The sequence below is a fragment of the Oryza glaberrima genome, chromosome 1, assembly GCF_000147395.1.
Source record: "Oryza glaberrima chromosome 1, OglaRS2, whole genome shotgun sequence".
NCBI lineage: Eukaryota > Viridiplantae > Streptophyta > Magnoliopsida > Poales > Poaceae > Oryza > Oryza glaberrima.
Genome location: NC_068326.1, coordinates 16,879,908 through 16,895,163, shown reverse-complemented (window position 1 = coordinate 16,895,163; position 15,256 = coordinate 16,879,908). Strand labels below are relative to the sequence as shown.

General features: G+C 43.9%; 1 protein-coding gene across 1 annotated transcript; it reads right to left on the bottom strand.

Annotated features, from left to right (window-relative positions):
* Positions 1 to 244: 244 nt before the first annotated feature.
* Positions 245 to 2,872, bottom strand: LOC127774769 (receptor protein kinase-like protein At4g34220). Its single transcript, XM_052301096.1, has 2 exons — positions 2,450 to 2,872; positions 245 to 342 (listed from the first exon to the last, which is right to left on the bottom strand). Exons 1-2 carry the CDS (start codon positions 2,817 to 2,819, stop codon positions 245 to 247), a joined length of 468 nt encoding a protein of 155 aa, XP_052157056.1. The 5' UTR covers positions 2,820 to 2,872.
* Positions 2,873 to 15,256: the final 12,384 nt, after the last annotated feature.

Below are 15,256 nucleotides of genomic sequence, written 5' to 3'. Positions count from 1 at the left end.
ACATCTCTTATGAGGGTTGTCCTTCTCATCCAATAGAACTCGATGGCTACTTCTTCATTATTTAAGATAGAAGCTAGGTTTCCTCTCTCTATGTATTGACAAACGAGAAACCTGTACCTTGGATGACAACAGAATCCATACAACTTCACTATGCTACGATGTCGGATTTTTGCCAACATTTCAATCTCAATCTGAAATCTCTCTTCATCGTGTACAGTATCTTCATCATCTGGATGGAGTTTGTTCACCGCAAACACTTGCTTATCTTCAAGTTCTGCTTTGTATACACGACCATATGCTCCCTCTCCAATGCAATGCTTCTCATCAAAATTGTCGGTTGCGCTAATTATATCATCAAATGCCATTTTACCATCAAAACTCCATACAGAGAAAATATCATTTTTTTTCACCACATTATTATTTTCTTGGGAGAGTTTTTTTCGGCAAACTGAAAGAAGAAAAACAGTTGCCACAATAGAAATAATAGCTAAGAATACAGGAGCACTGACTTCAACTATCAACTTTAGTCTGGTTTTTCTGTGGTAAGGAGGCAAATAACAATGTGATAGGCCAGCAAGTTCTCCACAAAGACCTTTGTTGTGGACAAACCATTTTGCCGATGCATTGTGGAGCGGTCTAGGAATAGGACCTTCGAGGACATTGTATGACACATCAAACACTGATAGACTTTGCATACTTGCAATTGAGCCAGGGATAGCACCAGTAAATTGATTGTGTGACAAGTTTACATACATGAGCATCTCGAGCATGCCAAGTTCGGATGGTATTGGTCCACTAAGATTGTTCTGGCTAAGATCAAGCATGCTTTGTAGAGAAAGTAAATGGCCCAATGTACTTGGTATACTCCCATTCAAGCTGTTGTTGCTCATTTTCAAAGACTGCAGCTTAAAACAATTACCAAGGTCATCTGGTATAGCTCCACTCAGCTGATTGCTTGAGAAATCAAGAATCTCAAGGCTTTTAAGTTGGCCAATTTGATTTGGGACCTTCCCAGAAAGTTGATTGTTTCTTAAATCTATCAAATTTAGATTGACTAACTTGCCAATTTCAGGTGGTATCTCCCCAGTCAACCTATTAGTGGACAGACTGAGCTTTACAAGATTTTTTAGATTCCCAAGCTCAGAAGGTATACCGCCTTTTATCATATTGTCTGCAAAACTAAGTGCTGTCAAATTCTGACATGATCCCAAATTTGGTGAAAGCCGGCCAACCAATTTGTTTGACGCTAAACTTAACCGCCATAGATGGGGGTACACTCCTAATGCATCAGTTATGTCTCCATCCATTTTGTTGTAGCTAATGCCGAGGGATCGCAGGGAAATGCAATCCCTCAAAGTCTTTGGCATCGAACCATTCAAATTGTTATGAGAAAGATGTAAAATCTCTAGCTTTTTACCCCGACACAAATCAGGCAACGGGCCAACCAAGTAGTTCTTGTCTAATTCGATGTCAATTAAATTAGTGAGGTTGAAGAGTGCTGGAGGCAATTGACCTGATAGCTGGTTGCTGAACAGTAGAATTTCGCTCACGCTCTCCAATTTTCCCAAACTCGGAGGGATTGGACCAGACAATTGGTTTTCATAGGATGCAAATGATATCAAACTTGCCAGATTCCCAAACTCTTCTGGGATTGGTGCAGAGAGATTATTGCTATTTATTAATATATAGTTGAGGGAAGACATGTTCCCTATAGTTGATGGCACTGGTCCAGTTATGAAATTTACTGAGAGGTCGAGCTGTTGGAGATTCACAAGATTTCCAATCTCCTGAGGGAATGACCCAGTTATGTGATTACCCCAAAGAGAAAAGTAGACTGACGAAGTAAGATTTCCAACACTTGAGGGAATTGAGCCGGTCAAATGGTTCTCGGACAAGTCCAACTCAACCAAACTTGACAGCATCCCAAACTCTACAGGGATAGTACCAGTATGTTGGTTCAGATATATGTACAAGATCTTGAGCATTGTAAGATTTCCCAAGGTGGATGTAATTGAGCCGTTCAAGTTGTTTTGCTGCAGATCTAGATATTGAAGCGTTTGTATTTCACCTAGCTCGTCAGGTATAGGTCCAGATAGATGATTACCGACGAGGAACAAAGAGGTGAGTTTTGTGAGGTTTCCAAATAGAGAAGGTATCGGCCCAGCAAGAAGATTGAGGCTCAAATCTATAAACGAGATGTCATGAAGCTTCCCAAGCTGCCATGGGATGTTACCGGACAGCTTATTGCTAAGGAGAGAAAGATAAGTAAGCTTTGTAAGGTTACCCAACGCAGGAGGGATTTCCCCAGTCAGATTATTGTACGACAGATCAATTGAGGAAATCCTCCCAAGGTCACCAATGGATGGAGGTATATTTCCGGTAAGCTGATTGCTGGACAGGTTGAGACTGGAAAGCATTAACAGAGAACTTATGCCAGGAGGGATCGTACCCGACAGATGGCCATTGTCGCTGAGGTCGAGGCTGGCCAGATAAGGGAAGGACCTGAAGCTCAGGGTGTCCAGCCCTCCCACAAGATGGGCACCCGGGAGGGCGATCCCCGTGATGGCATTTCTTGCCGTGGTTCTTCCATGTCGTCGCTGGCGCCATGGAACGTCGCCGCAGGTGATGCCAGTCCAGTTGCACGGGTGGATATCGTGCCTCCATGTTCCCAGCTGGTGTTGTGAGAAGCCCTTCAAGGTGGACTTCCAGTGGAGAAGGGCCGCCACTTCAGCTCGCAGCGATGTGCCACGCCGCGGCAGTGGCGCCGCCGGTCTGGCCCCATGGCCTAGCGTGAGAGCGAAGAAGAGCAGTAGAAGCATTAGCTTTAGGTGCTTCGACACTAGTATGTGCAGAGTGAGGTTTCTAGCGCCGGCCTGGGAGTTGATCAGGAGGGATGATATGTCACCTTGCCCTTTTCTGATTCGTTTTTAGGCCTGATTTAGTTGGGGAAAGTTTTTGGGTTTGGTTGTTACATACTTACATAGGATATACGGACAGACATTTAAAATATTAAACGTAGTCCAATAACAAAAATTCTGCAAGAAAACTACGAGGCAAATTTATTAAGCCTAATTAATCCGTCATTAGCAAATGTTTACTGTAGCACCACATTGTCAAATTATGGCGCAATTAGACTTGGAAACTTGCGGGACAGGAACACACGGAAGCTAGCTGGCCAAGTCCATGCCGTGTGGAAAATGGGAGAAGGATAGCAACGGAAACGATGCTCCTCCAGGAGTTGCGGCCTCTAGTTAATTTCAAGTTTGGAATTCTCGTGTTTATAAACGTGACACGACCGGCGTGTTTGACTCTTGATTGTAATTGACTCCGATTGAGGACGCTGCCTGGAGTACCCTTGGTCTGCCAATTGTAAAACCGGTTTAAGCACCTCGCGATACTTATGTGAACGCGAAAGAACACCCCCTAGACCAGGTTAAGCATTTTCCGTCACATTTTCCATCGGTAAAAGATCCTTTATACTTCATCCATTCTAAAAAAATTTCTAATCCAAAAGACATATCTAAAGATGCACGTTGTGATACATCTTCAGAATTATTTCTGAGTAAATTGCACCTACGATACAACAACTTAGCAGGTGGGTGCAATATAGTGCAAGAACTTTAGAATTGAACATCCGAGTGAAACAACTTGACAAGTGGGTATGTTCTAGTACAAGAACTTAATAATTAGTATTTTATTGAATCAATTTAGCTAAGCATATGCTAGATGAGATTTTTCACCATGTCAGTATGCCAATACACACTGATCATACGGATATTACCTTATATATGAATTTAATCTTTAAGAATTATGTTGCACATACAATTTACATCCAATTACCTTTAAGAATTTTTTGTTTTCTTCATCTTCTCAATTATCAACTGAAATATAATAATTTCTTAATCCAGTTTAATTGACTTTTAGTTATTAGTTATTAGGATAAAAATATAAAAATATTTATATAGATCCATGCTAGTATATTGTCAAAATAAGTACTTAAAATTTTGAATTTATATAAAAAATGCTCTAAATAATTAAGTTGTCACATAACTTCTTAATTTATTGTATCAAAATCCTACCTACCTTACAAGTTGTTGTATTTATACGATCACTTATAAAGTTCTTATACTAAATTGCACCTTCCTACCAAGATGTTACACTAGAACATTCATTTTTCAAGTTATTGCACCAAATTACACCTACCTGCCAAGTGTTGTTGCACCGTAAGTGCAATTTACTCATTATTTTTTCTCTTAACAGAGGAGTATATGTCTCTCGTCGCTTTCTTCTGACCTCTATGGCACCACATCAAACCCTTCACGGGCATCACCCTTTTTTGCGCGTTAAAGGAGAGATATTTTTTTATGTGACTAATACATCTATAATTACATAATTTCTGCTTCCCAAAGTAAGTCAACCTTGTATTTGGATGTGACATATCATAATACGATGAATTGGATAAGAACTATTCTCGTCCTAGCATGAGATTAATTTATTTTAGGATAGATGAAGTATGCTACTGATTTATTCTTTCCAAAGTTGTGTAAACCAAGTGGGCTGCAGCAAATCAATTACGTATGCTACTGGGGTTTGATGCAAAAGAAGCGCACATGTACAATGGGGCAATGCGCGTGAAGATTTGATTAGCTTAACTAGCAACGATCATTAGTAAAACAGTTGGAAATGGTCAGACACGATATCATTATTTTATTATTTTGTGGAAACGGTCGTAACATTTTCATATTTATGAATTTAAACTATCTAGTGTTAAATTTAAAGAGACACTGACAGAAATTTAAAAAACTAAATTTTATATATCATAATAGTCGGTAAAAATATTATTATTATTATATTAATTTTGTGGAAACGGTATCTGTCCATTCAGTAATTTACGTATCGTTTTCACCCCTAGCCAGATTATTACATTGTTTGTAACATACCCAAATTTCAAAATTTTACTTCAATGAAGCGTCAAAATACATTTTCATTCTAAAATTTTGTTTTCCTTTTTCATAAAAACTCAAAATGAGGTTTAGCTAGCCAAGTTATCCCGAGAAATGAGGTAAACTAAAAACAAATCTCTCTTTCTGAAATAATAAAAACTTCTAAATTCCTTTCTTTTAGCACCTAATAAATGTTCTACCATATTTTATTTTGGTAGTAGAAGAAGTTACACAAACACATTATGGCCAACACATCATGGCCTAATGGCTCTGAGCTGTAAGTTAATTTTCAAATCATGCAAATTAAGTTGGTGCTTAACAAATAAAATCTATTTTACTTTAAACAAACCACAAACTACATTAATTGCACACATATTTTCATTACGATAAAGGAATCATCAACAATAAAATTTCATGGGCATCATACGGGTTACAATGCATGTTTGTCATTGTTTGTTTTTGCTATGCCCTGATTGTAGACTTGGGATTTTTCATGCAAAAGACTAGTATGCAAGAGTAAAAAAAAGATACTACAAGATATTAAATAGATAAGACCTACGGAAGAGAAACGGATTTTATTAAATACATGTTGACGGTCATTATAGACCAATTTCAACCATCAATACTTCCAGAAATAATGGAGAACTAGCAATTCTTGCAAGCATATTTATTTAGAAATAATCTAATTCCACTTGTACTTGGCAAATTATTTGTATACAGGAGATTACTTTATAAATTGAGGAGAAATGATGGAAATTCATCGTTTAACCAATCAAAGCCCGACTTGTGGCAGACATATGGATGGATGGGCCCAACCACATGCCGCTAGGCGGAGGATCCATTAAACAAAGTCCAGGAGGAAGCATTGGGCTAGGAGGACCTGTTAGGGGTCGTCCAACCCCGTCCTGGCTCCGCTGGCCCAGGCCCAAGCTGAAGGCGGTTACAACCGACCTCCCAATGACGGCTGTGGCCGGTATTAACGCTCGAACCGTCGTTGAGCAGCTATAAAAGGCCATCTCCTCCTCCATTTCAACACACACCAAGAAGGATTCAAGTGAAAAAGTTCTCTTAGTTTACATACTTTGTTCTAGTGCTAGTAGAGTTAGAATTAGAATAGTCTCTTTAGTTCTTCAAGTCTTTTGGAGAATTCGGGTATGGTTCTAGTAGCTCTTCCCTCTCCTGTAAGACTTTATACATTAATGACATATTCTTCTTTATGTAGTTTTGGTCATTTACCTTACTTGTATGTGAACCTTCTACCTGACGGAGAGGGTTTATTCGTCTTGTTTGAAGATTTGAGGGTGTCAAATGTCTGGTTTTGTAGTTTAGAGGGTGATTTGGATTGACGCAATAGTTTAGGGGTAATTTAGACTCTTTCCATTTAATAAAGTAGGCAATTTGATAGGATGTCTTATGTTGTATGTAATAGATAGAGTGGTTACACAAGTTAACTATTTCGGATTATCCGGCAAATGGCCTAACGGATAATCCGATAAAAAAATGTTGGATAATCCGCACCCGTCGGATTTTAGAGGTACTACATCCGCATCAAACTTTATCCACATCCGCTAGATTTCTATAAACCCATACTATATATATCCTCATTTTGGATGGATTCCGAGCGGGCCGGATTGGATATATATTATCCGATTCGCTTTCACCCCCTAATGCTTTATTGTCAAAGTTTTAATTTGGACCACCCCTGTATTACTTTAGACTAGGTAATATGCCATTGTTGTAATTTGAGCCACACCAAACCACTTTGTTCAACGCTATAACGACCTCGAACACGTTGACTCTAGCACACTGATGAACGCTCCCATGCATGCACATGTGTTGATGGTTATTAAATCATAATATCGAACCGTCAATGCCTACATATAATGAAATGAAATATGATATCCAACTTAGTAGTAGGGATTATTACTAATCATTTTCACTAGTGTTGGTGAAATATGTGTATGCCGGTATTTTCTGAAGAAAACACACCCGTCATGCGATAAAATACACCTCTGGACAATCAGAACGCGATTGCGCAGATTGGAGGGCTCACATGTCAAACAAAACCACCTAGAATTGCGCCGAACCAAGGTATAACATGTTGGGAGCCCACCAGGCAGCCCCCTGCCAAAGGAGTGGTCAGGAGGCGGTCCAGAAGTTCGGTCGAACACCAAGGTCGGCCGAACCGACATCGGCGCCTCTCGCCATCTGCTTCCACGTGTACGCTCCTGATGGCGCCCCAATGACGGTTACATCGGGTTCCACGATAGTTACTGCCATTACAACCATCATATGGCCCTATAAAAGGAGCACAAGTCACTCTCAACACACACACATACAACTCTTTGGAGTACACTCTTCTTCCTATCTAGACTTAGTTACTTCTTCTTACTAGAAAATAGGTAGAGAGTGAGGGGAAACAGTAGAGGAGTGCCCGAAAGTTTGGCACTCTCTCCGACTTTGCAGCTTTCTAGGAGGAATTTCTGGAGAAGTACAGGAGCTGTCGGTACACTCTACTCCGGGTTCGGAGAAACTTCTTCTATAAAGTTAATATTTGGGATCCTTTCTTATGTAATTTAATTATTTAGTCCAAATGAGATAGATTTCCATCTTTGCGGGTTCATTGTTTAGTATTCGTACTAAGTGTTCTAGAACTAGGACTTTATATATAAACAAGGAAGTTCCTGCGCAAGTATTAGAGTAGTAATTAGTAACTTAGGCATGATGTTTAGGTTAGAGATTACCTTTGTTTGTTGTGTATCCTACGAATTTGTCAGAGGTAGACAACAAGTGGTGATAGCCCTGAATATCGTCCTAGCAATCCTCCACGTTCGGATACATCATAGAGCTATAGCCGGAACCACACTGGCAGATCCGCAGGGGTCAATGCCTGAAGCAACATATAGGAAATTACATTTAACTTATCTTAGATAAATAAAACACATAAAAGTCCTCTCTAACCTAGCTAGCCTACCAATAGTTGTTGTTCTTGGATATAGTCTAGATTACACATCCCTGAGTTCGATATCCTTTTGGGGTCACCCGAAGGTGAAGGTCGTAAGAAATACCAACAACATACAATACTTTTGATGAAAGAGCAGTTAGACATGGCTTAAAAAAAACAGAGTGGGGACAAATCAAATGGCAACAAATGTAAAGTTGGCACCAAATTGAGAAGGTAATCCATAGGATAGTCCAAATTAAATGAAGCTTTAGCGATAAAAGTTGGCCCAAACAAGCATTCACTCAATCATTAATACCCTGGCCCACCTCATTATCTCACAGAGCTTCTATGAGCCCATACTACAGATCGATAGCCCGCTTCTTCTCTCTTCCCCTCCAACTCAACACAAACCTAATGTGGCAACGCTTATAGCATGTTTATACCATCTTATTATACTTACTTGCTCTAATGGTGGCAACGTCGAACTGGGTTGCTGGTGAATATGGTGAGAATCTCAAGGTAGAAAAAATACATTATGCGGATCGTATGGCTATATGGGGAGCAATTTTGATTCTACGTGGGGAACTTCTAGTAGCTGCATCTTAAATAGTTAAGATACACACCTAGATTCTATGAAGTTGTAAATATAGAAGCCAGAAAATGAATTGGAAGTTTGAAACTAGGAAACTCACTTTCTGGATCCTCGAAAGTTGGCTACCAACCAATTGTTTCTCGGAATTGTAGTTTCTCCAAACTTGTAAATGTATACAAATATTCCAGATGGTTTATTAAGCTTGGTCAGGGTTTTTCCAAAGAAAAACAAGCTCCTATCACTGTTGGGGAAGTGGTTTTCAGTCCAGTTTGCAACCCCTTTAGTCCCGGGTTACAAACCGGGATCCCAAATCCAGGACTAAAGATGGGTATCTTTAGTCCCGGTTAAAATAACCGAGACTAAAGATCCATCTTTAGTCCCTCCATTGGTGTTACCAACCAGGAAAGTTTTTTTTTCTTTTTTTCATTGTTTTTAAGCTGCTTGCATATTGTTTTTTTTTCATAGTTTTTCTTCAACGTGACAGATCGAATGCAACAACATCAAAATTATTTTTCCAACACCACAGGTCGAATAGAACAACATCAAAATTAACATCACAAATCAAATACAACAACAAAATCATCCACAAAATCTACAACAAACATCTAAAAAATCTACAACAAAATCATCCACATTTTTTTCTTTATTCTCTTCTCTCCTTGCTCTTGCTTCTCATCCTCCTCGCCGGCGGCAATGGGAGAGAGGAGGAGGGGGTTCGGCGGCTCGGCGAGCCGTGCGCCGCCGCCTCGGGCGCCAGCCACCCACCGCCCACTCCCGCCGCCCGCCGTCGCCATCATCTCTGCCGATGGAGAGGGGAAGGGGAGGAGGGGAAGCAAGCAAAGCAAGCCGGGAGGAGGAGTGGAGGAGGAGCTACGAAGGAATAAGGAAGAGGAGGAGGCGTGCAAAGGAGTCAAAGAGATAAGATGAGGCAAGGAGGCATGCGGCTTGGCGCGATTTTTTTTTTATGTTTTGTCCCGGTTGGTATAACTAACCAGGACTAAAGATAATGGAGACCTGACACACTACATCTTATAGCCTGACGTCTTTTTTAACCAGGATCCTATTTGAACCAGGATTAATGTGGTTTCTGCATGACCCACGAAAGATCAGTTTTCCAGTAGTATATAAGCAAGTGCAACTTTATATTAGAAGTAACTTTATACTAACGGGATATCAAAGAGATCTTCCTTGCTTAATATTAGTTGTACCGATCACTTCTCCACACTACTACACAAGCGATTTTTGCGTGCAGCTAATTTGATTTTTGCGTGCGGGTGGGCGGCCCGCACGCGGCTTCGGATCTGGGAAAATCGCAATTTTCGCGTGCGGGTGCCTCACCCGCACGAGAAAATAAAAAATTGAAACAAAAAAAAAAGAAAAGAAAACCCTAACTCTAATCCGCCGCCGCCGCTATCGATCCGCCACCCGCTCCCGTCGCCGGCGCCAGATCCATAGTCGCTGGCCGAAGACGCCGGGAAGGGAGCCAAGGGAGAGGGAGGGGAGGAGAATAAACTCACCCGACGCCGGCTGGCCGCCGCTGATGCCACCGCACCTCCAGATCCGCCTCCGTCCCACCGCCGCCGAATCTGCAAGGGGAGGTAGGGGAGGGGCCGCGTGTCGTCGTGGTCGCTTGCCGCCGCTGCTGTCGCCGTCCTTCTCCCCGCCCGCAGCCGAGGGAGAGCGAGGAAGAGGGAGGGAGGGGCCGCCGCCGCCGGATCCGCTGCTCACATGCCGCGCGCCGTCGCCACTGTCGCCGCCTGTCTCCCCGCCCGCAGCCGAGGGAGAGGGAGGGGTCGCTGCCGCCGCACCATGCCGCGCGCCTCCGGATCCACGCGCCGCCGTGGTCGCCCACCGCCGCCGCTGTCGCCGCCCTTCTCCCCGCCCACAGCCGAGGGAGAGCGAGGGAGAGGGAGGGAGGGGCCGCCGCTGGCCGGCCGGGAGAGGAGAGGAGTGAGAGGAGAGTGGAGTGGGAGAGAGCCAAAGAGGGAGAGAGTGAGGTGAGAGAGAAGGCAGTGGGTGGAGGGGCGCGCGCGCGAGGATATCAGCGGATTGGCTATTTTCGTGTGCGGGTCTATTAGGTGACCCGCACACGAAAATGATTTTCCTGTGCGGGCGATGGACTGTGCCGGTTTCTCCATTTTTCTGTGTGGTTTCACTTACGGACCGCACGGAAACAAAATGAGGGGGCGTCCAGGAAAATCAATGATATAGTAATGCCAGTACATATAAGGGCATGATCGACTGCATAGGCCAATGTAGTTGGTCCATGAAGGCCAGTGGACCATATATGACCATGTAACCCATGTTTGAGACATTTGCCAGCTGCCAAGAGCCCAAGACTGCTTGTGGCCACGTACGTGGCTTGTGTAAAACTCTCGATGGTATCTCTATAATGCTATTGTTAAACCTGTATTTCTCAGATATCGCCATAAAATATGAGTGATACTAATCCTATAAGATATATCCTCGATGATACAAATGTGAACTCTTAAGGCTGCATGTATGGTACAACCATAAAATTTAATGAAAACCATAATATTACAATATGTTTGGCAGAGCTCTAGATCTATCCATGGTATATTTGATGTTTATATGTTAAATTATAGTGGTTTAAAATTTTAAATTTCATCTAAAATAAAAATAATTGATTTATTCAAATGTTATATATGTAATCGTAGATCCAGATCGATGGATTTGTGGAGCTAAAAATACCTAGCTCCATGAAATCTTGGATATGAAGTTGTGCCAAAGAAGGCCTATATCTCAATTATGTCTACTACGTGAGTGTGGTTGAGGTCGCGTAAACATGTGAGATCTAGTAAGCGATTGGACCGGGGCTCATCGGTGAATGTTTAACTTGCCGAAGAAAAAGATGAATCTGATCTCCATCGTCACAGCTCGAATCAATTGGTGGCTTTCTCCGGGCTTCCGGATCCTTTTAGGGTGCGATCGTTTCAGCTTTTCATGATTAGATTCTCCTTATTTTCCGTTAGCACATTTTTTAAACTACTAAACGGTATATTTCGTGCGAAAACTTTCTATAAAAATGTTGTTAAAAAATCCAACAAATTTATTTATTAAAAAAATTATATATTAATACTTAATTAATTATATGTTAATCGTATTTTTCGTTTTACGTGCAGCTAACATTCCACCGGCACCGCTGAAACGATCGCACCCAAGCGGCTCTCTTGCAGTCAAACTCGCGCGAGAGGGAAATCCAAGGCCCGCGCGCACACCCCCTGGGCTAGTGGGCTGGAACCAAGGAGAGCTCTCGGCCCGGTGTGTGATCTGGGCCGGCCTGCCTAGGCCCACCACTTGCCACTGGTTAATTAACCGGAAAAAGTACACCGAAGATCCCTCAACTTGTCCAACCGAGTTGCAAAATCGTCCTTAAACCGTAAAACCGGATACAATGTATTCCTCAACTTACAAAACCAGTGCAAACTAGGTCCCTCGGCGGTTTTGACTTCGGTTTTATCCTATGTGACAGCTGACTCAATGTGGAACCCACGTGTGCCCTACACATCAGCCTCTTCTTCCCCTCCTCTCTCCACCTCTCTTCCTCTCTCCTCTCCTCTCCACGGGTGGCGGCCGGCAGGCTAGGCGCAGTAGGCCAGTGCGACGGGCTCGACCGGCGGGGGAGGAGCTATACGTCGGCGGCACAAAGCTTGACCGGCGTCGCAAAGAGAGGGGTCGGAGCCATGCTAGCCATGGGAGGACTGAGGAGCACGACGGCTGCCATAGAGACTCGCCGCCGCCCCATCCATATCCTCTTCGTTCTGCCACCTCTGCCTCAGCCTAAGTCGAGTTGTCGAGTTCCCCCAGCTTCCAAACCCTTTGCTCTATCGCCGCCGTGTGAAGGGATGCAGCCGTCTCACTGCTCTTCCCCTCCACTCCCCTCCCTCTCTGCCTTGAGTTCGACGTGGAGCGCCGTTTCCATCCAAGTCGCCACCTAGGTGCCACGAGCCCGACACGGAGCGTCGCATCCATCAGCATGTTGTCATCATCGTCGTCGTCATCGCCGCCACATCCATCTCTCTCTCGCCACCATCATCCGCCCGCACCCATCTCGCTCTCTGAAATCACACTATACATGTCGTTGGTGAGGGCAGCGTCACCTCACCACCCGTGGGCCTCCTTCACTCCTGCCGCTCCTACCTCTCTCCGCTGGCAGTCGCCGTCGCCGGTGAGCTCACAGGAGCTCGGGGCGTCTGGCGGTGGTGGCTTGCTGTGGCGGCGTTGGCATAGGGAGGGCCATGAAGCGGCGCGACTTGCGGTTCTTCTGCTGGCTGGAGTTGTAGCTGGCGTGGGGAGTCCCCTTCTCCCCCGTCGCCACCGCCAGACCTCCTCCTCTGCCGCCTCGCCCCGCTGACCTCCTCCCCATCCGGCGGCCTGCCATGCTCAGCTTCTTCCTCGCCGGTCGCCGCCCATGGAGAGGGGAGGAGAGAGAGGAAGAGAGGTGGAGAGGGAGAAGGGAAGAAGAGGCTGACACGTGCAGGGCCGGTCCTGAGTTTTCAGGGCCCCGGTGTGAAACTAAACGTAGGAGTTTTTAACATTACTACTATATAATAATAATCAATAAGACATTGTTTATGTTACCTAAAAAATTTCTTCTAACGAAGTCATTGATAAGGGTACCAATATCAATTTCATCCAATAATTTCTCGATGACATGGCCTAATAATTGAAAAAAAATATTATTATAGTGGCTTAACTCATAAAAATTACACTATAAAATTACAAATCTAAATTTAAAATCTTACCAATTGGTTGATCGCAAGCGTTTAAAAGCAGGGGCTGCGGCGTGTTCACACTTCAGAAATAATTCACGCTGCATATACATTCGACGAAGGAGAGATGAGGACGATTCGATATTTCGATGGATCAAACAGAAGCCATCATTCAATCAAACAAGGCAACAAGTTAGCTAACTTGATAATACACAGAATGAGTGATGAGTGACTAGTTGACTACCTGCTTGTTAGTTGTTCTGTTCGCAGGGCTCCCTGCCTCCCTGGGGATTACGTCAAGCGCCGTACCACGAATCTAGCCGACGACTCTCTCTGGCCTGTTAATACATCGCCTTACGCCGTACGTGCCCGGCCACTGGCGCGACCGCGACGCCGCGACGGCCGACGGGCGTTGGGCACAGCAGGTGGCGCCGCGGCGGCGCGACGGGAGCAGCAGCAGAGCGGGCTGCTGGTGCGGCAACTGGCGGCCTGGTGCGACGGGTGACGGCTGAGGGCATGTACAATGGTTGTCAATAATGGTCTCTTAGCGTTGCTAATTAGAAATACTTGTTGATATGGTAGAAAGAGAAAGAGTAGAGACAAAACATCGTTGTTATGCTTAACAACGACTATTAATCACTATAATATGGACCCCGCAAAAAAAATCACTATAATATGGAAATATGGTTGCATGAGGATAAAGAAATGGAAAGAATATTAACAAAAGGAATATTTTTTGAGTTAATGATTAGAGCTTTTGTCGTCTCAACTATTGTAAAGACACGTCTCTAAATAATCTTTTATTGTTTAAGAGATCATACTCGTCTCTATCAATGAACATGCCCTGAGAGGTGCGACACTCCGACGAGTGCGGCGGCAATCACGCATTCACGCGTTTCTTTCTTTCTCTTCTGTTTCTGATCGCGATTCACGCGTTCGCCGCTTCGCCTTCCGCATCGATGCTTCGCCTTCTGTTCTTGGGCCAGGCCTCGTGCCTGGGTATGGGGGAGGTGGGAGGGGGGTGGGGGGTGGGGGCCATGCGATTTTGGGGGCCCAGAGCGGCTGCACCGCTCGCCCCCCTCTAAGTCTGGCCCTGGACGCGTGGGTCTCACGCTGACACAGCAGCCACGTCGGTCAAAACCGAGGTAAAATCCACCGAATGACCTCAAATGAATGGTTTTTGTAAGTTGAGGAATATCATATATCTGGTTTTGCGGTTGGGAGACGATTTTGTAACTTGATGAAAAGTTGAGGGACCTTCGATGTACATTTTCCTAATTAACCTAGTCCGCGTCGCATGCTTGACCCTTTGAGCTGGCATGTCCGATAGAGACTGACGGCATGTTCAGATTTATATTATTTTAAACCATATCATTATTTGTTAAAATTGGTAATCATGTGACTATATTTAGTTTGTTGTCAAATATTGGTAAATCTATGTAATTTTGCTAACATTATATTGAGCCTATTCTATCACAATTTGACAATGTTGTCAATTTGCTAAAATTTTGATATTGCCAAATTTTGAAAATATTTATTTTGGTATTAATCTGAAGAGACCCTGAGACCGACGTAGAGCTTTGCATATTATTGAGGGAGAGATTTGGCTTCTGCCGCTTTTTAATTCCTTGCAACTAGTGGTTTCTTGGGAGTATATCTAGAGGAATTTTCGTGCAATTGTTGGGAGACGCCAAGAAGCTTGGCTAGGCGAAGGTGAACGTTGTTGATGGCTCGTACGTTCCGTCATGAAACGGGCGAAGCTGCAGGCTGGTATTGGAGGAGCTGTCATTTGTGCTTTCTTCTTGACGAGCAGTCCAGTGTGGAGCAATAGCAGAGGCCCTCACATCGCGTGCATGTTGGGAGGGCTCAGCGCCAGCCAGCGTCCGAATGGACTAGAGAAATGCCTGTGTGTTTATTGCATCAAACTGCTCGATAGTGCTTCATTTGCTTGCTACAACACAGGAAAACCGATCCAGGTAGTGCGGTGCTATAGCAGAAAACCAAATATTATTGCCAAATTGGAAGAGGGTGTGATAAAGTTTGC